Source organism: Elephas maximus, chromosome 17 (assembly GCF_024166365.1).
Source record: "Elephas maximus indicus isolate mEleMax1 chromosome 17, mEleMax1 primary haplotype, whole genome shotgun sequence".
Lineage (NCBI taxonomy): Eukaryota > Metazoa > Chordata > Mammalia > Proboscidea > Elephantidae > Elephas > Elephas maximus.
Window position 1 is genome coordinate 84387055 of NC_064835.1, and position 25328 is coordinate 84412382.

General features: G+C 44.6%; 1 protein-coding gene and 1 non-coding gene across 10 annotated transcripts in view; both read left to right on the plus strand.

Annotated features, from left to right (window-relative positions):
• The window catches only part of RFX8 (regulatory factor X8), a 78869-nt gene that overhangs the window by 33779 nt on the left and 19762 nt on the right, over positions 1-25328 (plus strand). For 5 of the 9 annotated variants that reach the window (XM_049856321.1, XM_049856322.1, XM_049856325.1 and 2 more), the window contains exons 5-8: positions 10447-10510; positions 16265-16375; positions 16975-17052; positions 19858-19971. In XM_049856321.1, coding sequence (XP_049712278.1) covers positions 10447-10510; positions 16265-16375; positions 16975-17052; positions 19858-19971 — 367 coding nt within the window. Of the gene's footprint in view, positions 1-10446; positions 10511-16264; positions 16376-16974; positions 17053-19857; positions 24642-25328 lie in introns of all 9 variants that reach the window. The other 4 variants (XR_007513558.1, XM_049856324.1, XM_049856323.1 and 1 more) reach the window with 4 other exon arrangements.
• TRNAR-CCU (transfer RNA arginine (anticodon CCU)) lies at positions 15646-15716 on the plus strand. The gene has a single exon. It is a non-coding gene; the product is annotated as a tRNA-Arg (tRNA).

The following is a 25328-nucleotide window of genomic DNA, read 5'->3' on the forward strand; positions in this document are numbered from 1 at the left end:
TCCAAACAAGCCCGCAGTCTAATTTAAAGAAATTTAGTTTGAAGACAAGCCCTCTCTCCTCCCCACTTCTTCCATATCGCCCCTTCCAAGCCCCATCAATTTAGAAATGCTGATGGCCAGGCCCTTAAGACCATCTGTCCCCGGCCTCTCTCAGCTGCCAGGGTACCAGAAAGATGGGGGAGGGAAGGTACCGCAGAGCAGCAGGGGGAGATGACCCAGAGCCAGGGGTCATCAGCCCTGGGAGTTCACCTAATTGGACACCTGAAGAGGTGGCGATGCAGCGGGTCATGGGGCCTGGCGTCCCTCCGGGCCGACAGCATTTGTTTTCACTGAGTGGGGTGGGGCGTTGTGGTGAGTCTCACTAAAAACTGCTGAGGCCGTGGCGGCCCTGAACCAAGGCGAGGCCAAGGTTTGGGTTTTAAAACAAACGAAGAGCCCGAGGCTATTTTTCTTTTTAAATGAAAATGACTCTCCATGTGCAGTGTGCACCAAATGAAAAAGACCCCCTCACAAAGTCCAGAACATTTACCCTCCCTACACCTCTGTGGGGGCCACATGATGTTACGAGGGAAAGGCCGCCCCCAGATTCCAGGCTTGTTTGTTTGGCAACCAAACTGAGACTTGGACCTGGGAATTGCTGAACTCACCAAAGAATCGAGGCCAAAATACTTTATTATTGCCTGGGGGTGGTGGGGGCTGGAGGGCAGGTGCGTGCATGCATGTGTGTGTGTGTGTGTGTGTGTGTGTGTGTGCAGTTATCACATCTAGAGAAACAGCTCTGTTTCACCCATTTTTATTCTCTACCTCTCAGGCAAAACCCCTGGCTAACATGTTTTAGGGAAAACCTTTGTCATTTTCCAAATACAGACAGTCCCCTGGTTATGAACATCCAACTTACAGACAACTCCCGCTTACCCTTGAATGTTATGTGAATTTGTGCTCACTTTGAAAAGATTGAACCAACCCCCTCCAAAACAAAACAAAACCAAACCCACTGCTGTTAAGTGGATTAGGGTTTCCAAGGCTGTAAATCTTTAGGGAAGTAGACTGCTACATCTTTCTCTCCAGGAGCGGCTGGTGGGTTCGAACCTCCAGCCTTTAGATTAGCAGCTGAACACTTCACCATCGTGCCACCAGGGCTGCTGAACCAACCCCTGCTTGAAACAAATTCTTCATCATAATTACCTTCATTTACTTCAAGTGCAGCTTCTGAATCATTGAAAAGGCTTCGACCTTTTCCCACACTAAAGTAAGGCTAAGTAAGAACCGTACACACCTGTTCCTACAACTTCGCCTTAAAGACGGAGTTAGGAACAGATCTCCCTCGTTACCCGGGGATTGCCAGTAGATACAACGTTTGGTGTATCTAATGCAAGTTCTGAAATCAATCATACAGAGTTTTAGGTTCTTTTCAGGATATGTAGAAACTAATCCTTGCCCTTGGAGCCCTGGTGGTCCAGTGGTTAAGATCTCAGCTGCTAACCAAAAGGTTGGCGGTTCGAATCCACCAGCTGCTCCTTGGAAACCCTATGGGGCAGCTCTACTCTGTCCTATATGGTATCTATGAGCCGGAATCAACTTGATGGCAACTGGTTTTTTTTTTTTTTTTTCTCATCCTTGCCCTCAGCCCTACTCCCAATACACACAGACAGACACACACACACACACACTCACACACTCAGCTTTTCCAACTTAGTGTGTTAAAGGCCTTTAAAAAGCTTCTAAAATTGTGCCTTTGACATTCCATTCCTTTGTTCTTCCAGCCCTTTGTTCTTCTGCCAGTGCATGAGCTCGGGCGGCCTCAGCAGTGCCCCAAGCCTACAGAGTCAAGGGCTGTGGGCCCACAGCTGGCGAGTTTGTGCAGACAAAGCAAAAAAGGCAAAGGGTTCATCTTCCAGACCACACTACCCTGGAGAAAAGCTAGCTCACAGGATGCCGCTGGCCTGGCAATTGCGGGCAGCACAAACTGAACGACATCAGAGAGGGCAGAAGCCATGCCTTCAGCAGAGGCCTCACTAGGGTATGGCAGGCAGGACGCATGCCCTGGGAGCCACTTGAGGAGGGGCGTTGATGGGCAGTATCTATTGGCCATTGCACAGCGATTAAGAGCTGGGAGGCTAACCAAAAGGTCACCAGTTCGAATCCACCAGCCACTTCTTGGAAATTCTATTGGGAATTTCTACTTTGTCCTGTAGGGTCAGTATGCGGTGGATTCAACTTGAGGGCAACCGTTTTTTTTGTTTAATTACCACTTCCACCACCAGCTGTGAGGGATCAGTCAGCAATGTAACACTGATTGCCAGTGCAATTTTCCGTAAATAGGCCCCTGTCCTTCAAAGGGTCTCTTCGGCCCCAAGAAGGAGCTTGTTCACTTGAGCTCGGGCAGGCTTGGCGTTTGGGTTGGGGCTTAGAGCAGGAGCCGAGGCTTCTTGGGCTCTCAGGAGGCCCAGAGAGCTTAACTTTGAGGTACTTACAAGATGTCCAAGTTGCAACCTGCTTTTTGGCCCTGTCCACCCTAAGGTTTTCAAGGCTGGTTAGGACTTGTTAAGGTTAAAAAATATATATGTATTACATCGTTGTTGTCTAGTAGCTTAAAAAATATACACGTGGAGGATGAAGCCCTAGAATGCACTCCTGCTCGGGAAAGGCGTTTAAAACAGGTAACTATCCTAAGCCCCATGACATCAGGAATGCTATATCACTTGGTCAAAGCATCCCCAACTTGCCCATCTCCGAGGCAGAGGCGCCCCTTACAATGCAACATGTTATTTGCTGGCTGCCAGCGAAGCTTAAAGCCCTGGCGGTGCAGTGGTTAAGAGCTCAGCTCCTAACCAAAAGGTCGGCGGTTCGAATCTACCAGCTCCTCCTTGGAAACCCTATGGTGCAGTTCTGCTCTGTCAGATAGCGTCGCTGTGAATCGGAATTGACTCAATGGCAACGGGTTTTAGTGAAGCTTCACCTCTCGTTGCAAGTTGCTGAGTTTTGCTTCAAGAAGGCGAACAGGAGTCCACGACTTACAGTAAATGAATTGTAAAATGAGATTGTTCGTTACAAGGTCGTTCTTGTCTATCTTGCTGTTGTTCTTGTCAGGCACCATCAAGTTGGTTTCGACTCTTAGTAACCCCATGTGACAGAGTAGAGCTGCCCCATAGGGTTTTCTAGGCTGTAATCTTTATTTTTTAGAAGCAGACCGCCAGGTCTCTCTCTCGCAGAGCCGCCGACCCTTCGGTTTGCAGCCGAGTGCTTAACTGTTCTGCCAGCAGGGATCCTTTGCCTATTCTAAGTATCAAAAAAAATTATGGCTTATTTTTTGCTTCTTGTGTACGTTGTTGTTATTATTTTATCATACACAGGTATATTTTAAAGGACAGAATAGTAGAGTAGGTTCCGGAGACAGAGATCTGAAGTCAGGTCTGGTTTCTAGCACTATGAGTTCTGTTTCACTTACCCCATCTGCAAAATGGGGATAATAATTCATTATCATCTCCCTACAAATGGGTTGTTGGGAGAAAAAAATTAGCAATGAGTCAGTGCACAATATATTTTAATGATTAGTATATTATTTAGTATAATCAAAATTATATTAAATAAAGCTTTCATGCAACCATAATGACACATGTCCTTATATAATTATTCATCAAGTTAAGGGTATTTTTTCTTAATCAAAACCAAAATAATTATTTCATGTGCATTAAGTAAGAGCAAACATGAGATCCTTTAATGGTTGGAAGAGGAGGCACCTTTGCTCTGAAATCTGACACGGAACAAGCCTGGTACATGAATTAGATTTTATTACATTTTTACCTCTTACCTTTGTAATTGCTTCAAGTTGTCTCACAGCTGTAAGAGCGATTTGCGAGGGCAAATTTTGGTGCCAAAATGATGTAAACACAAGTCTGGATTAATGACAAATGATGTCAAAACCTAAGAATGCAAATGCAAATTGTAGTTAGAGGAGAAAAAAAGCTAAATGCCGAAAAACATATTAAGCTAACATTACATTTGAAAGATTTTATGGGAAAAAGAGAGAGATGAGTTGCGTGGTGTATAACCATGTCTCAGTCTTCTTTACACCAGACTCTTTCTTTAGCCAAATTGATTATAAAAACTAATTAATGTAAAGTATCGCTCTCGTGCTGTGTCTGCACTGAAGGGAGTGAACTGCAAAATTTGGCTACCCAGAAGAGACAGGGCCTTCTTCTACTCTCCCCTCATGAAGCCCAGAAAGAATCTTCTCACCATCAAGTGAGCAAGCCCTAAAGGAACTCTGAGGCCCTGTGTTGGCAAAGGTTATAGCATCTCCAAGCTGCAAAGGATCTCGGGGTCATCAAACTCCATCCTCTTCCTTTATAGGAGTCCCTGGGTGACACAGTTTGTGCTCGACTATTAATCTAAAGGTTGACAGTTCAAACCCACCCAGTGGCACCAAAGACAAAGGCCTGGTGATCTGCTCTGTAAAGATTCAAGCCAAGAAAACTCTATGGAGCAGTTCTACACTGTAACACATGGGGTTGCTATGAGTCAGGAATGACTTGACAGTAGTGAGTTTGGGGGATTTTGGCCCTTTGTAGGGGTGTAAAATCGAGAGGCCTAGGACTCCAGTGACTTGCTCAAGGTAACACAGCAAGTAACTGGTACAGCCAGATAAGAATGCTCGTTCTACAGTGGAAAATTCTTCTTCTTCCCAGCTCCTCTCCGTTCCTGTTCTACCTCCCTCCATTCCTAGCTGACCTTTTGCCTTTCTAGCACCTCTTGAGCCCTTTTCCTATCATCCTATCATCCTACAAAGCCCTATCATCTCAGGCCCCTGCCTGGCTTGAGCCCCGTGGAGTAGTTGCTGAGATGGCGGCTTATGAGGAACCAAATGATCTCATCGGGCCGACGTGTCTCCATGTCACTGCTGAGCCGTGATGATTGGGCACTGGTTGTTTTCTGCAAGCCCAGAGAGCAGGTGGGAGAAGGGCCCTTTTTGGCCTGGAAGCCCTTCCTTCCCAGCAAAGCCAGCTCTGGGTGTCTTGTGTGGTTTTATTGAAACCATATATTAGCAGTGACTGTGCTCTTGATCACAACCTAATAAATGTCCCAAAGGACTAAATCAGAACCACACATAGACATGACTTGGGGGCACTGATCCCCAGAACACAAGGCCATCTGGCTGGCATCCTGACTACTTACATCTGAAATGGTGGCCTCAAATCCTGCTTTGGAAAAGCATAGACATTTCCTAGGCACATCCAGATACTTCGAGGGACTGAGTAGCTGGGGCTGGGGCCTGGGGACCATAGTCTTGGGGGGACATCTAGGTCAATTGGTATAACATGGTTCACAAAGAAAGTTTTCTACATCCCACTTTGGTGAGTAGCGTCTGGGGTCTTAATAGCTTGCAGGCGTCCCATCCCTTCCAGAGTAAAGGAGAATGAAGAAAACCAAAGACACAAGGAAAATATTAACCCAAAGGACTAAGGACCACATGAACCACAGCCTCCACCAGCCTGAGACCAGAAGAGCTAGATGGTGCTTGGCTATCACCAACAACCACCCTGACAGGGAACACAGCAGACAGTCCTGGACAGAGCGAGAGAAAAATATAGAACAGAATTCAAATTCATGTAAAAAGACCAGACTTACTGGTCTGACAAAACTGGAGGAACCCCCAAAACTATGGCCCCTGCATGCTCCGCTAACCCAAAACTGAAACCATGCCTGAAGCCCGCTTTTCAGACAAAGATTAAACAGGACTGTAAAACAAAAAATAACACATAAGAGGACATGCTTCTTTGTTCAATCAAACATACAAGGCAAAATGGGCAGCTCTTGTCCAAAACCAGGATGAGAAGGCAGGAAGGGGCAGGAATGGGACGAATGGACACAGGGAACCTGGTTGGAAAGGGGAGGTGTGCTGTCACATTGTGGGGATTGCAACCAATGTCACAAAACAATATGTGTATAAATTTTTGAATGAGAAATTAACATGAGCTGTAAACTTTCACCTAAAGCACAATAAAAGAGAAAAAAAATTTTTTAAATCCTGCTTTGGCCTCACCCTCCCAGCACCCTCTTCTTGGGTGACAGAACCCAATGGTGGCAGGTGCCTTTGGTGGAGAGTACCTGCCCACCACAGCCTCACTTTCTAGCCTGCAAATCACAGCCAATGCGTGCAGTGCTCACTTGGCCCAAGTCTTCCAGGTCCTCTGCTCACGGATGCCCTGCTCTTGGACCTCCAAGAATCCCCATCTCATGGCTAAGCTAGTCTCCCAGCAGTGGTTCTCTGTTTACCTGCCTTGTAGCCTGGCTCTAACTTTGCCTCCTGTTCAGTCTCCAATTCATTCATAATTTCATTGACCTTTACTTGCATGGGGCCTAGTTAATTAAAAATAAATAAATATCATCTCGTTAAACCTACATGTTGATCCTTACTATGAGCTGTTGACTTAAATCAGGGCATTCCAGAAGCAGTAAGAAACATTCCTGCAGCTCCTTTGAATAAGCAAGCTGTCACTGTCTGTCCAAGTTGGAGATGAGAGCTTTATTTTACATGTGACCTTATCTTTCCACAAAGTTGAAATACTTTCTCTATCCTACTGTTGTTGTTTCAGTGCATAAAGTCCTCAATTAAATGTTAAAAAAATAACATAGACCACTCAATTAGGATTTGTGCAACAGGCCCCCGTACAACATCGACTTCCCTTTCAGTCTTACTTATAAAGGTGAGGAGGGTAACTCCACTGTCCTTTAAATTTTTGTTGAATTAAATTCATATTCTACATTGAACAAGTGACATAAACTTGGGAGTTTAATTTTAAAATCCATAATAATTGAGAACATTACTTAGTCTTCAACAGGAAACTGCCATAAGTTTAAGCCAGATTCAGAAGAGGACGTGGAACCAGGGATATCATTGCTGATGTTAGATGTCTGATGGATCCTGGCTGAAAGCAGAGAACACCAGAAAGATGTTTACCTGTGTTTTATTGACTATGCAAAGGCATTCGACTGTGTGGATCATAACAAATTATGGATAACATTGCGAAGCATGGGAATTCCAGAACACTTAACTGTGCCCACGGGGAACCTCTACCTAGACCAAGAGGCAGTCGTTCAAACAGAACAAGGCGATACTGCTTGGTTTAAAGTCAGGAAAGGTGCGTGTCAGGGTTGTATCTTTTCACCATACTTATTCAATCTGTATGCTGAGGAAATAATCTGAGAAGCTGGATTATATGAAGAAGAATGTGGCATCAGGATTGGAGGATGACTAATTAACAACCTGCGTTATGCAGATGGTATAACTTTGCTTGCTGAAAGTGAAGAGGACTTGAAGCACTTTCTGATGAAGATCAAAGACCACAGCCTTCAGTATGGATTACACCTCAACATAAAACAAAAATCCTCACAGCTGGACCAATAAGCAACATCATGATAAACGGAGAAAAGATTGAAGTTGTCAAGGATTTCATTTTACTTGGATCCACGATCAACGCCCAAGGAACCAGCAGTCAAGAAATCAAATAACGTATTGCATTGAGCAAATCTGCTGCAAAAGACCTCTTTAAAGTGTTAAAAAGCAAAGACGTCACTTTGAGGACCAAGCCATGGTATTTTGAATTGTTTCATATGCATGCAATAGCTGAACAGTAACGAAGATGGAAGAAAGATTGATGCCTTTGAATTATGGTCTTGGCAAAGAATATTGGGTATACCATGGACTGCCAGAAGAACGAAGAAATCTGTCTTGGAAGAAGTACAGCCAGAATGCTCCTTAGAAGCGAGGATGGCGAGACTGTATCTCACATACTTTGGACATGTTATCAGGAGGGCTGAGTCCCTTGAGAAGGACATCATGCTTGGTAAAGAAGAGGGTCAGCAAAAGAGAAGAAACCCTCAACAAGATGGATTGACACAGTGGCTGTAACAATGAGCTCAAACATATTAAGATTTTAAGGGTGGCATAGGACCCGGCAGTGTTTCGCTCCATTGTACATAGGGTCGCTATGAGTCGCAAGTGACTCAATGGCACCTAATAACAACAACTTAGTTGCTTGGCCTCCAAATTTGTCAGACTGAGAGTGTTAAGAGAGATGAGTGATAAGTTGGAAGGTTTCTCTTGTCATTCTTTTAAGTCTGAAACCATATCTTCTAGTTTTCAGTTTTCTGTTTCTATCATCAAAAGACTTTAGTAAGTGCTGCCCAAGAATGTCATGTGATAAGTACCAACCTTATCAGGCTAACTAACCACAAATGAAGCTTTCCTGAGCTTATCCAGTTGCCAAGTGGCAGGTATATAGACTGCTGAACTAGCAAGAGAGTAGGTTGTATCCCCTGATGTGAGCTCCCATAACACACTATTCTTCCACTGTCATAACCTCACTCAACGTCTTTGCAATTATTTTCATAACATCTTACCTTCTTTGTAGGTTATAACCTCTGTGAGAAGAGACCTTGTCTACTTTGACCACAGCTGTATCCACCAGGGCCTAGCATAGTGACTGACAGAGTGGTCACTTAATAAATACTTAATGAATGGATGTGAGATGGATGGATGGGTGGGTGGGTGGATGGATGGATGGATGGAACTATATTCATACCATTTTGTATTCATTTTGCAATGAAAATATAGTAGGATAGCATGTTGGTACAACATTTAAATTTAAATTTCTGTCCCCCTGATTCTATTGAAGAAAGCCTCAAGTGATTTTTAACACATCTCTAAAGGCTAGTGACCATATTTTTCTGAGTGAATTCCTTTCCTACCCATCAACCAGTTGCCGTCAAGTCAATTCCAGCTCATGGCAACCCCATGTATGTCGGAATACAACGGTGCTCCATAGGATTTTTAATGGCAGAATTTTTTGGAAGTAGAGCACCAGGCCCTTCTTCTGAGATACCTCTGGGTGGACTTAAACCCCTAACCTTTCAGTTAGCAGCCAAAGATGTTAACCCTTTGTACCATCCAGGGACTCCAAATTCCTTTTTACTAACCTTTTATTTACTGAACTTCCGTTTCTTTGACCTTTTTTTCGGATTTCATTCTAGCTTTTGTTCCCAGTTTTACAAATTGTTCATTGTTTTTGTTGATGTAATGTCCTTGAATCTGTGGCAGTGGACTGTTTATAAATTTTACCTGGAGAAACCTCATCATTGTTACACCTGTCCATGGCAATTGAATTTCTAGGGCATTCTTCAAGTTTGGTTCTCCTTGCATGGCCCATCAGTCTATGTGTATAAACATATAACCCTCCAGGTTGAACTGATCCTATGTCCCACAGCCCTCTTACCACTGAAAAGTCCCAAGTCGAATTTCTATCGTGACAACAACTCTTATTGAAAGATGAAGAGAAGAAGAGGGCCGTTTTCTAGTGGGTTTGTATTCAGACTCTGACTCAGTCTGCCCTGTTTTGAACTAGAGTATGGTGTGGAAACATTTGTCAAATGGTTATCAAGTACTACACCCAGTTTTCCATGTTGTGGGTTGAAGAATGGAGTAACAGAAACCTTCAGAAGATAGCTCCTCGGGGCCTTTGAGAGGCTGGGTTGGAAAGTAGAATCTTCTTCTGTGGGATGGAAGCCATCCTTCACACCCCCTGGCTCCCACTCCCCTCCCAGGGCCACCCTGCCTTGACCACTTTTGCCTTGCTTCCAGAGCAGAACGCCGGTCTGCTGCTTTACCATTGTCTTGTCATGTTTACATTGACCCATCAGTGTGAGAATGTGTGTTGACTTGGAAGGGGTGCTACTGCCACCGAGTCATGCCCACACTCAGCTCAGCATAGCTCTGGGCCTGACCAGTGGGAATCTGGGAGGGAGACACCACCACCACCATCTCTGACATCCGGAGAATGCACATTCCCTGGTGCAGAGTGGGGCACCCTGGGCTCCTTGTTTCTCAAATGCCCATAATTAAAGGAAAAAGCACTTCACTGCGTGAATAGGGCTCAATCTGTTCTCCACTGTGTATAAATGTCTGCATCATAATATTTAAATCCAAGAGGCCTGGTGAAATGAAACTTGTATCTCTGTTACTAATGACCAGTTTTCCTGGCCTGTGAGGTGCTCTGGTACATCCATCTACTCAGAGGATTATCGTTTCTGAATTGATCATTCTAAAAGCCCAGAAATCAGAGAGGAAGAAGACTTAAGTTTACAGGAGAGTGTCTCTTTTCTCCAGGTGCAAGTTCTGCCCATGATGATATCATACCCTTGCTTCTGAAGGGAATAGACCTTTAAAAATAAATAGGTGGTTGTCCCAGATACAGAAACAGATTTTTTTTTTTTTAACTCCAAGCAGGTGGTAATCACCAATTGTAGATAGAAACTTGGAGTGTTCTAAAAAAAAAAAAAAAAAGTTATACCCCATACAGATAGCCTAACTGTAAAAGAAGCTTCATGCTTGTGCTCAGAAACAGGTGTCTGACTAAAATGATGTCTCTGTTATCCGTTCTGTCACAGTGAAGATGTTGCTGGCTTTGAAGGATCAAGGAATTATAACAACATCACCCAACAAGAAGGAAAAGTGAGTGGTGAATACAATGGACTTACTGTAATAGTCCTAGCAATATTTAGTCATTGCTTGATTAGACGCAACTATTTTCCTGTATTTACTTTTCTTATTTTGTGTAGCCCTTAACTATTCATCCACTTGACCACTGCTGTTGGGTGTCCATGGTGTAGCATACACACTGTGCTGGGAAAGACATGGTGCCTGTCCTCAAGGGGCTTACATTTTTGTTGTATATTGGCTATTTAATTGTTTCTTTACCCATAATAATAATAGTAATAAAGGATATATGGGTTGTTAACAAATTTGTCTGGAAGTATCTCTGTATTATAGTTTTAGCTCTTTGACGTAGAACACCATAACTATTAATATATAAGCCTATGACACCATGAGTTAAATGTTACTTTAGTTGGCCCAGAGGACATGATAGTATTTTGATACTATCTCATTGGCAAGTGTCATTGAACACCTTTTTAAAAAACCTGTGCTGTGACCAGCAGTCTTGAGGGCTGAATGGGGTATGAAAGAAAAATAAAACATAATCCCTGTCTTGGTGGTGCAATGGTTAAAGTACTCAACTGCTAACTGAAAGGCCAGCAGTCCGAATCCACCAGTGGCTCCATGGGAGAAAATACCTGGTGACCTGCTCCCATAAAAATTACAAAAAACAAACCCAAAGTTGTCGAGTTGATTCTGACTCATAGCAACCCTATAGGACAGAGTAGACTTGTCCCATAGGGTTTCCAAGGAGCAGCTGATGGATTCGAGCTGCCAGCCTTTTAGTTAGCAGCTGAGCTCTTAACCACTGTGCTACCAGGGCTCCCCTGTGAGGATTACAGCCTAGGAAACCCTATGGGGCAGTTCTACTCTGTCCTATAGGTCCACTATGAGTCAGAATTGACTTGAGAGCACACAACAACAACACACTGGAATAGAATACAGATTCTTAGTTGGGGAGCCAAGACAGACATAAAACAACTAGTGCAATGTTGAATGAGCACTGCAGGCATAAGTAGTTTTAGAAACTCAGAAGAAGAAGGGAGGGAGGCAGGGAGGGAGGAAGATTGTGGTGATACAGAGTGATAGCACCAAGGGGAGGCTGTATTAGTTTTCTATTGCTGCTCTCACAAATTACCACAAACTTAACGGCTTAAAACAATGAAAATGTACTCTCTTACAGTTTTGTAAATCACAGAACACAGGTCTCACAGGGCTGAGATCAAGGTGTCAGGAGGGCTGCATTCCTTTCTGGAGGTGCTAGGGGAGAATGCGTTCCCTAGGTTCTTCTAGCTTCTAGAGACTGCCCACATTCCTTGGCCTTGGGCCCCCTTCCTCCATCTTCGAAGCCGGCAACATTGGGCTGAGTCTGCCTCACGCTGCCGTCTCTCTGGTTCTCTGTTGGTAGGAAAGGTTATCTGATTTAAGGACTCCTGTGATTGGATCCCTGGTGGTACAGAGATTAAGAAAGCTCAGCTGCTAACCAAAAAGATCAGCAGTTCGAATCCACCAGGCACTCCTTGGACACGATAGGGCAGTTCAACTCGCTATGAGTCAGGATCAACTCAACGGCAGTGGGTTTGGTTTTGGTTTTGGGTGATTACATGATGGATTCCTGGTGGCAAAGTGGTTAAGAGCTTGGCTCCTAACCAAAAGGTTGGCAGTTCGAATCCACCAGCCACTCCTTGGAAACCCTATGGAGCAGTTCTCCTGTGTCCTACAGGGTTGCTACAAGTCAGAATCAACTTGATGGCAACGAGCTTGGTTTCTTTGTTGTGGTGACTACATTGGGCCACCGGATAACCCAGGATACCTCCCCATCTCAAGATCCTTAACTTAATCACATCTGCAGAGTCCCTTTGCCATGTAAAGGAATATATTCACAGGCTCCTGGGATTAGGACCTGGACATCTTTGGGAGCTGTTATTCTGCTGACCACACTGGCCTTGAGCTGGTCTTGAGAGGCCACTTGGCTTCTCTTTTAGCCTGCATTGGAGCTGGGAGGGAGAGTGAACGTGTGCGGGCAGTGAGGGGGGGAGGATGAGGATGTTGGAGAACAGCTGACTCTGGGTGAGCTAGATGGAAAGGTCCTGGTTGTTGGCATCCTGACCTGTCTGGTCAATGGCAGCCTGAGGAATCTGGATTGGATCCAGAAGATGGTAGGATACCATCAAGCAATCTTCAGAAGGAGAATGACAGGATACATTTGCTTTGGGGGGAATAATTCTGAGAGCAGTGTCCTCGAGAGTGCTGAAGGACAAAGACACCTAGGAGAACTGATGGAGTAACTCAGGTGAGGCAGATGGTACCTGGGTGAGCATCGTGATGGCAGGAAGGTGTCCCCTTACTGTATCTCCAGGAGCTGGCACATAGTGGATACTCAATAATCATCCGTTGAATGAATGAATGATAATAATTCTGATGACATTTCTTGGGTCCATTGAAGATTCCAAACTGTGTTTAATAATAGTATCTGGAAAGTCTAAAAGGAGTCCCTGGTGGTGCGAACAGTGAAGCTCTTGATTATTAACTGAAATGTTCGTGGTTGAAACCCACCCTGAGGCACCTCAGAAGAAAGGCCTGACAGTACTTTCAAACAGTCACAGCCTTGAAAACCCTACAGAGTGCAGTTCTACTCTGCGCACGTGGGGTTGCCATGAGTCAGCACTGATTCGATGGCAACCAGTTTGATGTTGTTGGGTTTTTTTATTTCTTTTTTTTTGAAATCTAATTAGAATTTCTGACTGTTTTCTTTGCCCTTCTGCTAAATTATTCTCCCAGAACCAGAATTCCTCAGACTTGTTCTTTTTACTGGATGCCTTCTCCTCCCGCAGCACAGAGATGAAAACTTTAGCAGCTCTGTACCGCACTTTCATTCTGGACATCTGATTTTTTACGTTGTAAAAAAAAAATTCCATTGCTGTTTAGTCAATTCCTACTCATAGCGACCCTATAGGACGGGATAGAACTGCCCTATAGGCTTTCTAAGGTGGATTCGAACTGCTGACCTGGTTAGCAGCCATAGCCCTTAACCACTAAAAACAAGATAATTCATGTTTTTGGTTTTTTTTTAATTTTTCTTTTTTTGAAAGATTGCTTCTTTCCCTGGTTTATAATGGAAGGATTAGGCCTGTAAGTAATTTCTGTGGAGGGAAAGCCCTGAGGGAATTAACTTCAGGAGTTCATGAATTTGCTTTTTGTTATTTTTTGCGAAAGCACACTTCGGCATTCTCCTGTAATTGTTTCTTAAACATGCCCGTGCTGCGTTGTCAGCTGGCTGCTTCTGACTAGTGAGGCTGTGCCGTATTTGCCAAATGGAAATGCAGAGACTTCTGCAGATTCAGACGAAGAGCAGCCTGCCGAGAAGTGCAGCTTTCAACCTGAGAGTATGTGAGGCTCACCCGGGAAGCTGGTGAAATTCTAGATTTCTGGCCTCATCTGGTCTGAGAGGGACCTAAGGACATGGACCCCAAGCACCCCAGTGATCCTGATGTGGATGGTCTCAGGGCCACACTTTGAGAGACACTGGGTTTCATAACAGCAACCTCAGCGTCAGGAGAGCATCGATGAACCCAGTAGTTCAGGGTACGCTGTGGAGAAGACAGATGCATTTAGGGCTTTGCAGTGAGAGAAGCCAGCCCAGTGCTGGACCTGAGGAGCCTCTAGTTCTTCACTAGTAAAGCACGGATGGTCAGGCCAGTGAGCTCCCTGAAATAGTGAAATAGCCCCATCCTCCTTGGGGATCAGCGGGAACACCAACAAGACCCACATACTCGAGGAATGCTACCCATCAGACGATTCCAAGAGAAGCCAACGTTCTAGAATGGTAGAAGTGGGGCTGTTCCCACCCAACAGTGAGCACCCAATACAAGTAACCCTTTGAGTTGTCACCTTCCTATGCTGCTACTTTACATGCTTATTTACATATTTATACTCTTACTCGATTGCAAAAATATTAGTAAGGAATCCAGGGTTAGTCTGGCATCTTCACAAAATGAAGGGCATATAACGTGCTTTATTCCAGAAAGAAGGTCAGTTGCTTTCATCAAATTGTCAAAGGGCTTCAGGACCACCAAAGAGTTAAGTACAGATTTTAAAACACTGAGCAAGTTGAGCGTAATCCCTGAATTCACCTAATCCTCGATGCTATGTATTGGCTGACAGCGAGGGGCCATCATAGAGGAGGCGAACACCCAGTGGTTCCTGTTCCCTACTGTGTACAGGCTGCTTGGGAAGGAGCACCACTACCCTGAGCACCACCACCATCCCTGAGGGGGGTTACGCTCTGCCCTCAGGTGGTTTATAAACAAAAAACATAACACAGTCAACGCACATGAACGATTCTACTGAGCAAGATGTGAGTGAGGCTCTAGTGTTTAAGAACTGAGAAAGTTAAGGATGAAATACCCACCTTGGAACTGAGCTGTCACCGTGAGCCATTAGGTGGGGAGAGAATAAAAGGGAAAACCCTTGATCAAGGCATAGTCCAACATGGAAAACTTGACAGCCAAACTTCCAATTTGCATAAATTATTCCATCCTACTTTATTGTAATGGAAATGGGTCTATTGTAATGGATTAATCCTGAAAAAATAATCCAAAATAAATCTACGTTGTTTGTTCAGACCAGGAACAATCATGTCTTCTTGCACAGGTGGGGCAGGAGCACGGATAACACCAATGGAATAACGTGGGATTTGTTTTCTACTCTGTTGCCTTTTCTCCTCCTTGATATAAACATTTTACTATTCTGTAATTTATTATTCTCAAGGAAGGTCTGTTGTTGTGCTATGTGTTCAAGTTTATTCCGACTCATAGCGACCCTGTAGGACAAAGTAGAACTCCTCCATAGGGTTTCCAAGGAGCGACTGGTGGATCTGAACTGCCGACATTTTGGTTAGCAGCCAAGCTCTTAACCACTGCACCACCAGGGCTCCGAGGGAGTCTAGGCCCCTCGTTTTTCTTGTTAACTATGACCCTGCAATTTCGGATACAACTAAACATCTTTATACATATGTACAGTCATATGACCCAGACAGGGTATGGTTTTATTTCAGGAGGGACAATTATATAGACAAAGGGTGTAGAAATGTATTTGTGACATTAAGTTAATTATAGATATGATTTTCATTGTACCTTACTATACAGTTTGGGGCATTGGTGGTTCAGTGGTAGAATTCTTGTCTCCTGTGCAGGAGATCTGGGTTCAATTCCCAGCCAGTGCACCTCACGGGCAGCCGCTATCCATTTGTCAGTGGTGGTTTGCGTGTTGCTCTGATGCTGAACAGGTTTCAGCGGAGCCTCCAGACTAAGATGGACTAGGAGGAAAGGCCTGGTGATCTCCTTCTGAAAATCAGCCAATGACAACCCTACGGATCACAAACGCCTGATCCGCAGCCAATCGTGGGGATGGTGCAGGACAAGGCAGCATCTCATTCTGTTGTGAGTGGGGTCGCTGTGAGTTGGGGGCCAACTCAACGGCAGCTAACAACAACTCTACAGTATTTATGATAGATACCACAAGAATGATACATTTTGATAATGTATTAAATCCTAACCGCTCCTTAGCAGCCATCATTTATAGAATTATAGAGTAGAGGAAGGTCAAAATCATTTGGAATGAAAGTTGTTGGATCAATAACGCGTCCAGAGCTGCAGATAAAAGGTCACACAGAACATGAACCTATAGTAGCAATGTGATCTTTACATGGTTTATATGCAATAAAATGCATTTTATTTTAAAGAACTAACCCATTGTGTAAACGATTTCTAGTTTGAAAACCATTCATCGGTAGAGACAGACCCAGATGGACCCCCTTTGCCTGAATTCAGGAGATGTCCATTCTGGGAGCAAGAACTGGCAAAGAAATACTCCTATAGAATGGTAGGTTTGCACACAGGAGGAGATTACGGTTTCATGCCCTGTGATCCTTAGGGCGTTAAATGTCTTCTTACTTTGCTTTTGGTCATGGTTGTGCAAGATAGAAAATATTTGCCTTCTCCCAGATCTGTGAAAACCAACATTCCCTCCTGGGTTGGGTGGTGAAGAAGTTCAGGTCTTCTGCTCACGTCCTATGAAAGGCTCCATTTGGAACCCTTTTCCAGAGTGAGAGCCCCTCCATTACAGAGAAGGGAACAGATGTGTGGATTTTTGCAGAAATTGGGGCTGGAGAATATGAGGGAGAAAATTGGGATTGATAATTTAGGAAGAAAGGTGTCAAAGTCAGTGGCTTTTTAGTAGGTGGAACAGACCCAGAACTGTATGAGTTATGACATTGAAATTAAAGCTCTGTAAATTATAGGCCAATGAGGCATGCATTACTCGATATAAATAAAAATCACTGTGGCCCAGGTGAAGAGTCCAGCTATTGTCACGTCAGGATTCCAACAAGAGCAGCCTCTGAGGGCTTCAGAAGGATCGATGAGGATCACTGAATTCTTGAAATGACTCGCAAGCTGAATAATTTTCCATATCTTTCCTAGATGGCTTTTCTTGCTGATGAATACCGCAACTATTGTCAAGATATTTTACAAATTGTGAGGAACCAAGAACTTGAGAGGGTAAGGTTTTATCTATAGAACATAAGCAATTATGACTCATTATTAACCATTTTTCTTTAATAGACCAAGGGGTGTCTGGGGGCAATCCATTGAACTAAATGCTTATAATGCTGCGATTTTGTAATATTCCTGAAAGTGATATTGCTGTTCAGTCTAATAATTTGGAAATTCTCCAAAGTGTTAATATTGGTAACTTTATGCTTTAAATAGAAATTCGGAAATTTTTTAGACCCTGATTCCAGCTGTTTTTGTATAAAGTATTGTTAACATGTACCCTGGAATTTTCAATAAAGCTAAAGAACTATTTTATGGATGCATAGAGCCCTGGTGTCACAGCGGCTAAGAGCTACAGCTGCTAACCAAAAGGTCGGCAGTTGGAACCCACCAGCCGCTCCTTGGAAACCCTGTGAGGCAGTTCCACTCTGTCCTATAGAGTCACTATGAGTCGGAATCGGCTGAAAAAGAAGCAGGGCTTTGTCTTGAGTATTGTGATGATTGGGTTTATTTCTAGAATTGGCCTTGGTAATTCTGAATTTTACCTTCCGTAGCACAGAACAAAAAATCCAGGGAAACAAGTGCACGTTTAAGTGAAAGATTTCCCAAGAAGCTTTAGTGTTGTAAACAATTTAACTTTTGGTGATAATATTCATTCAGTGTAAAGCATTGTAGTGAAAGAGACGCAAGATGTGTTCAGAACGGCCCCTACCCTCTTAATAAAAATGGGATGGTGTAAAAATCCACCCACCTTGGATATCTGACATATTCCTTCCTTTCTTCACTCACTCATCCAATATTTATTTAATAACTGGCACCATTTCGGAAGCTAGGAAGATATTCTGCACAAGGCCTGAGAAGCTTATAGTGTGGAGGTAAAAGGAGCATTATAAGCCCATAAATATGATACAGTATGGCAAGTTCTCGACAAGCAGTATAATTACAATATTCTGGGTGCCCAGAGGAAGAGTAACAGAGAAGGCTGGGGAGTGCTTCCAAAAGAGGCCATGTTGCTGCTGCCTCTGGTAGGAAAAGCAGAGGCTCAATGTGCAGAAGGTGGGGTGGGAAAGGATCCCAGGTAGAAATCAATGTGCAGGCAGAGGCAGCAAGATGTTCAAAGGTTACTATGGCTACACCCATCATCTCTAAAGGGGAGAAGCCGGAGTTGGGTGGGAAAGTAGGCTGGGGCTAGGAAAGGCCTCTCATGCCCTCCGAGGAGTTCTGATTCATTTACAAGCCAGTATGGGGTCAGTGACATAAGATGGTCCATACTGGATCAGAGAGGGTAGTGAGGAGGTTTTGTCATACTCAAGGTAAGAAATGATGAGGATCTAGAGCAGTGACAGTGACAACAGAGAGAAAGGGGGACAGATTAGAGAACTGTTTCTGGAAAGGGCACAACAGGATTTGATGACCTTTGGCTATGGGTGGTGAGGGAATTAGCAGAGATGATCCTGTGATTGCTCTCATCCAGACCCACCAATCCTAAAGGGCCCGTGCACTAAAGTTACCAACCTGAGAGTAAGAGGATTACTTTTACTCTGACCATCATACTACACTATTTTTTGTTAAATGTCTATGAGTCTCTTTGGAGAAGTCTCTAGAATTAATGTCCCTGATAACAGGATTTCAAATCAGAGATACATACTCATGTCACTCAAGAGTTGACCCTAACTCCCCTTCATATACTTGATTGCACATGAGAATAAACTCCTTGCCTGGAGTCATTGGCAGGTCCTAGTGTGTGAAGCCCTGATGGTACAGTGGTTACGAATTTGGCTGCTAACCAAAAAGTTGGCAGTTCAAATCCACCAGCCACTCCTTGGAAATCCTATGGGACAGTTCTACTCTGTCCTGTAGGGCCACTAAGAGACAGAATTGATTCAATGGCAATGAGTTTGGTTTTTTTTAGTGTCAAGGAGGAATCCCTCGGTAGTACAGCTAATGGTCTTGACTGCTAACTGAAAGGTTGGCAGTTCGGATCCACCCAGAGGCGCCTCAGTAGAAAGGCCTACAGGTCTACTTATGAAAAATCAGGCATTGAAAACCCTGTGGAGCACACCTCTACTCTGACACACATGAGGTCTCCATGAGTCATGACTGACTCCACGTCCACTGGTGTTGGTGTCAGGGAAGAGATACCTGGACTGTGACGCCTCAGAATGTCTGAGTCTGGAGAGATCCCCGGAAGGCAAACATTTTTGTTACCTGGCAACTCAGATTGGCCACCTGATTTTATAATGGAATCTGAACAGTCAACACGGGGTGGGGGGGGGAGAGAGAAGAAAAAAACTTCCATTTTGTTCCTCAACGGAAGTTGTCCACAGAAGTCTTTAAAGAAGGCTCCTATGTAGACTCTCACTCGTCCTTTTGCTTGCACAACCCTTAGATGGATTCTGACCTGATGGCAAGGAGAAGGCTTCTTAGATAACACTGTTACACGTCTTTCTGAGCTGAAGAATGATTGAACGAACATTTATTCTAAGCTGTTGTCTGCCCCCTGTGGGCCCATCCGCATCCTATTACAATCAACAGGAGCCCCCTTGCGGCCAGAAACACCTTTCTTTCCAGAACTTCCTCATGAAAATGTGTTCCACATTATCCCATCCAACTGACAGGCACTCCGTGAGAGGTTGCTAGAAAGAAAGCTTCCAAAATACAGCTTGGAAACCTGATAGAGGCAAAGCTTTCCGTTAGTTGGGAGAAAACTTAATCCTATTATCATTCGGGGCTGATTAAGTATTATACGGGGAATTAGTCTCATTAGGCACAAAATGAGTTTTTGATGATACGTTCTATTATTTACATCAGGTGGGGGATTTTCTGACTTCTTTCTGGAAATCTCTGCAGCAAGACACAGTCATGTTTATGTCATTGCCTGACGTGTGCCAACTCTTAAAATGCTACGATGTACAGCTGTACAAGGTAGGAGGACGTTTGTTTGAATTGCTGGCTTCTATCCTCTTTTTGGGAAACCCTGGTGGTGTAGTGGTTAAGTGCTATGGCTGCTAACCAAGAGGTCAGCAGTTCAAATCCGCCAGGTGCTCCTTGGAAACTCTACGGGTTAGTTCCACTCTGTCCTATAGGGTCGCTATGAGTCAGACTCGATGGCAGTGGGTTTGGTTTTGGTTTATCCTCTTTTAGGGAAACCCTAATGCTCAGGTCACAACCACAGCCCTCCTCACCTCTGCAATCTCCATGGACTTCAAGCTCTGTATGGAGTAGATAGTGGGGTTGATGGACCGTGAGCCTTTTGATCTCTGCCTAAATCCAGCTTTTCATTTTGAATCCAGTCAATGTCTGTGTTACCTCAGGTAAAGAAAAAGCCAACACACGTGGTGGCCTGTGATTCTAGATCCGATGAATCCTGAACTAAGTCAAATTTCTTTCCTGGGCAACTTCAACAAAAGAATATTTTAAAAATGAGTAGTTGAAATAATTGCTTTGAAATTTTGATTGCCAGGATTTTCTTTAAAGGTCTGTCTCTAGATAGACGATTTTCAGTTGTCTCATATGCGTGTGAAAGCTAGACAATGAATGAGGAAGACGGAAGAAGAACTGATGCCTTTGAATTATGGTATTGGTGAAGAATATTGACTGTACGTACCATGGACTGCCAAAAGAACGAACAAATCTGTCTTGGAAGAAGCATAGCCAGGAAGTGAGGATGGCAAGACTTTGTCTCAGTACTCTGGACATGTTAGCAGGAGGGACCAGTCCCTGGAGAAGGACATCATGCTTGGTAAAGTGCGGGTCAGCGAAAGAGAGGAAGACTCTCAACGAGATGGACTGACACAGTGGCTGAATGATGGGCTCAAGCATAGCAACGAATGTGAAGGTGGCACAGGACCAGGCAGGGTTTTGTTGTTTTGTACATGGGTTGCTATGAGTCGGAACCAGCTCGACGGCTCCTAACAACAACAATATCTAAATAAATTATTTTATTTGGGTCATCAAGAATATATCATTTCTGTGGTGAAAATCTATCCTCCTTCTACTAGTCTTGAACCTCATCTTTCATCTTATTTTTTTTAGGAAATAATGTAGTGCTTTCAAGATTCTTAACACAAAACTTGAACACGGGAGGCTCGGTTCAACCCTAACTTTGTATTGCCTGGCACCAGTGTTGTTTCTTTGTTAGTTTTTAATTTTAATCAATTATCCATATTTTTAAATGTTTGAAAAAAAAATTCGAATTCTGGCCACACCAGCCTGATTTCCTACGTGATAACGATTAGTTTGGGCTGGGTGGTAGCTGCCCCTGCAGGCCAGTTAGGGGCCTCTCTCAGAGTTTTTGTGGTCTGCTCAGTCGCTGCAGACACCTGAGTCTGCGGCACACATGTCCTTTGGCACTTGTAACCAGAGGGTACCTGCACTGGGGTCCTGGTGGCGCAGTGGCTAAGAGCTTGGCTGCTAACCAAAAAGTTGGCAGTTGGAACCCACCAGCCACTCCTTGGAAGCCCTAGGGGGCGGTTCTGCCCTGTCCTACAGGGTCACTGTGAGTCAGAATCGACTTGACAGCAGTGGCTTGGTTTCAGGTTTGCACTAACCAGCCGACACATGGTGCCGTGTGACTTCTGTTTCAGGGAATTGAGGACACCCTCCTGCACGACTTTTTGGAAGATGTTCCTATTCAGTACCTGAAGTCTGTCAGGCTGTTTAGTAAGAACTTTAAGCTGTGGCTGCTGAATGCTTTGGAAGGCTTCCCAGCCCTCTTACAGATCTCTAAACTCAAAGGTGGGTTTCAATGAACAGAATAAGCAAGATCTGTAGGAGTGTAAGAATGTCTGGCTTTCAAACTGGGGCAGCTCCTTTCAGCTGCTGAATGACTTACTTTCCCCTCCTGTGCTAGACTGCAGTCCATACGGCCTGACCCGTTGAGACTGGCGAACCTTTTCTTTAGTGCCATGATGGATTCTTGCGCTGATCCTTCCACACACTGTTTACCTGTCCCCTCTCGTTGTTAGGTGTTGTCGAGTCAATTCCAACTGATAGCGACGCCATGTACAACGGAACGCAACACTGCTTGGTCCTGCGCCATCCTCACAATCATTGCTATGTTCGAGCCCATTGTTGCAGCCACTGCATCAATCCATCTTGTTGAGGGTCGTCCTCTTTTTCTAGTTTACCAAGCATGATGTCCTTCTCCAGGGACTGGTCTCTCCTGATAACATGTCCAAAGTACTTGAGACAAAGTCTTAACATCCTCCCTTCTAAGAAGCATGCTGGCTTTACTTCTTCCAAGACACATTTGTCTTTCTTCTGGCAGTCCATGGTGTAGTCAGTATTCTTCGCCAACTCCGTAATTCAAAGCCATCAATTCTTCTTCATTCTTTCTTATTCATTGTCCAGCTTTTGCATGCATATGAAGCTATTGAAAATACTATGGCTTGGGCCAGGGGCACCTTAGTCCTCAAAGTGACACCTTTGCTTTTTAACACTTTAAAGTGGTCTTTTGCTGCAGATTTTCCCAATGCAATACATCATCTGATTTCTTAACTACTGCCTCCATGGCTGTTGATTGTGAATCCAAGTAAAGTGAAATCCTTGACAACTTCAATTTTTTCTCCATTTATCATAATGTTGTTTATTGATCCAGTTGTGAGGATTTTTGTTTCTTTGTGTTGAGGTGCAAAAGACTTCTTTAAAGTGTTGAAAAGTTAAGATGTCACCTTGAAGACTAAGGTGTGCCTGACCCAAGCCATGGTATTTTCAATCACATCATATTCATGTGAAAGCTGGACAATGAATAAGGAAGACTGAAGAAGAGTTGACGCCTTTGAATTGTGGTGTTGGCAAAGAATATTAAATATACCATGGACTGCCAAAAGAATGAACAGATCTGTCTTGGAAGAAGTACAACCGAATGCTCTTCAGAAGCAAGGATGGCGAGACTGCGTCTTACATACTTTGGACATGTTGTAAGGAGGGATCAGTCCCTGGAGAAGGATATCATGCTTGGCGAAGTACAAAGTCAGCAGAAAAGAGGAAGACACTCAGTGAGGTGGATTGACAGTGATTGCAACAATGAGCTGAAGCACAACAATTGTAAGCGTGGCACAGGACCAGGCAGTGTTTCGTTCCGTTGTGCATAGGGTCGCTATCAGTCGGAACCAACTCGATGGCACCTAACAACAACAAGGAGTTGGAGAAGTCCCTGGGTTGTGCAGACAGTTAAGTGCCCAATTACAAACCAAAAGGTTGGCAGTTTGAACCCACTGAGCAGTACCTCAGAAGAAAGGCCTGGCAATCTGCTCCCGAAAGAGCACAGCCTTGAAAACCTTGAGGAGCAATTGTACCCTGCACACATGGGGTTGCCATGTGTTGGAATTGACTCTACGGCATCTGGTTTGCTTTTTTGGTAAGGGGTCAGAGATGTGGAAAAGATGCTGCTGACTGTTCTACAGGAAAGAGAGAAAATGACCCCGTATGGCTGGCCATGCCCAGTGCTCTCCCTTATAAATCAGTTTTCTGAGGACGGCCAGCAGGTAGTTCTCTGGCTCATATTGCTGTTCCCTGGGCCTGGACTGCCTCCTCGTTCTCCACCCTCATTGCCCTGGCTAACTCCTACTTAAAGGTTAATGCCCAGATTAAATGTCACCCTCTAAACGAAGCCTTCCAGATACCTTCTTCCTAACAGGCTTCTCCTTTTCCTAAACCCACATTTCGGAAGGGGCACGTACCTTGCTGTTAGAAAGACGTTTGCATATCTTGAGAGCCATTCTCTAGGGAGGGAGTCCCTTGAGAGTATAGGCAGCTCTCCTTTATCCATGAGCTCAGCCAACATTTACTGAACAAAGACCTGGTACAGGCTGACCTCTTGTAAATATTTGTCAAATGAATGGATGGGCACGTTTCAGAGGAAAGCTCCCCGCTCCCATGTTTTCTTTTTATCTTCCCCCCCCATCTTGTGGAGTCCCTGACTGGTACAAATGCTTAAAGCACTTGGCTGCTAACCACCAGGTTGGGGTTTGAGTCCACACAGAGGTGCCTTGGACAAAAGGCCTGGTAATCTACTTTGAAAAATCAGCCATCGAAAACCTCTTGGAGCCCAGGTCTACTCTGACACACATGGGGTAGCCATGAGTCAGAATAGACTCAATGGCAATTGGTTTGGTTTTTGTTTTTTTTTTTTCCCCATCCATTCCTTTGATTGTTTTTCAAGAACAGCACAGTAGAGGTGAGGAAGTCAGGGGTACTCGGAGTTATTGGGCAACAATGAGCAAACTAAGCTCCTTTGAGCAATCATGCCGGATGCTGGGATCACGTACTTTTTACAGACATGGGGATGTTTCAGTCAAATGGCCTCCGCCGTAATCTTTGCTGGCCACTTGGGAAGGGGCTGGCGGACAGCATGTAGGTGAGGATGCTCTGACTATGGGGCGGCTTTGACCAGGAGGCCTCACTCTGTGGAAGGCAAGTTCACCTGCCCTTGCAGTTCTCCACTGATCCACGTGCACCACCCCTTCCCTGCGTTCATTCGTAGGAATTGGAAGTTACAGTATCAGTAATGGCCATGTGTATTGTTCTTAACAGAAGTTACTGTGTTTGTCAAAAGACTGAGAAGAAAGACATACCTTTCCAACATGGCAAAGGTAGGTGTCAGCCAACCAGACCGCAGGGAACAAAGCCATTTCCTGAAGTGAAAACTAAGAGCTGCAAGTATCTCCTAAGAGCAGGTGGTAGCACCCTCAGGGAGGGGCTCCCACGCATGTGACAGCAGGTGTCAGGACCTCGTTGGCACTCGCTGGGAAGGCCTTGAGGGCCGACCCGCCCTGAGCTAAAGACTCACCTCTCTCCTCCACTCAACAGAGAGGCTCCCATCTTCAGATCTCCCTCTGGGTATAGGAGAAAGCAGGGCAAACAGGTAGTTTTAAAGCTGCCAGTCGGAGGCCCCACAGAGGTGCCCTCACGGGGCTGGCAGGGGTCAGAGGTGAAAGGCCATCATAGCAGAGCCTAGGTCAGACAGGCCCCATTACACTGCACAAGGTCCTGTTGACCCTGTGTGTTCAGGCAGCCGTGTTCCTCAGCCCCAATCTTTCCACTCTGAGTCATTTCGTAGCTTCAGTTTTAAAGGAAGGTAGAGAAGGATTGAAAAAGGATTCTAAGATACTGGCACGTGGACACCAGGAGTCTGCTCTGAAATCCTATGGGCACCAGGGCAGGACAGAGAGAGGGGACTGTCACTCGGCTACAAATCAGTCTCAGCTGAGGGGGACTCACCCGGGCCTTGTGTTTACCTGTCTCCACCTTCCCAGCACAGGACTCTCCCCAGACTGGAA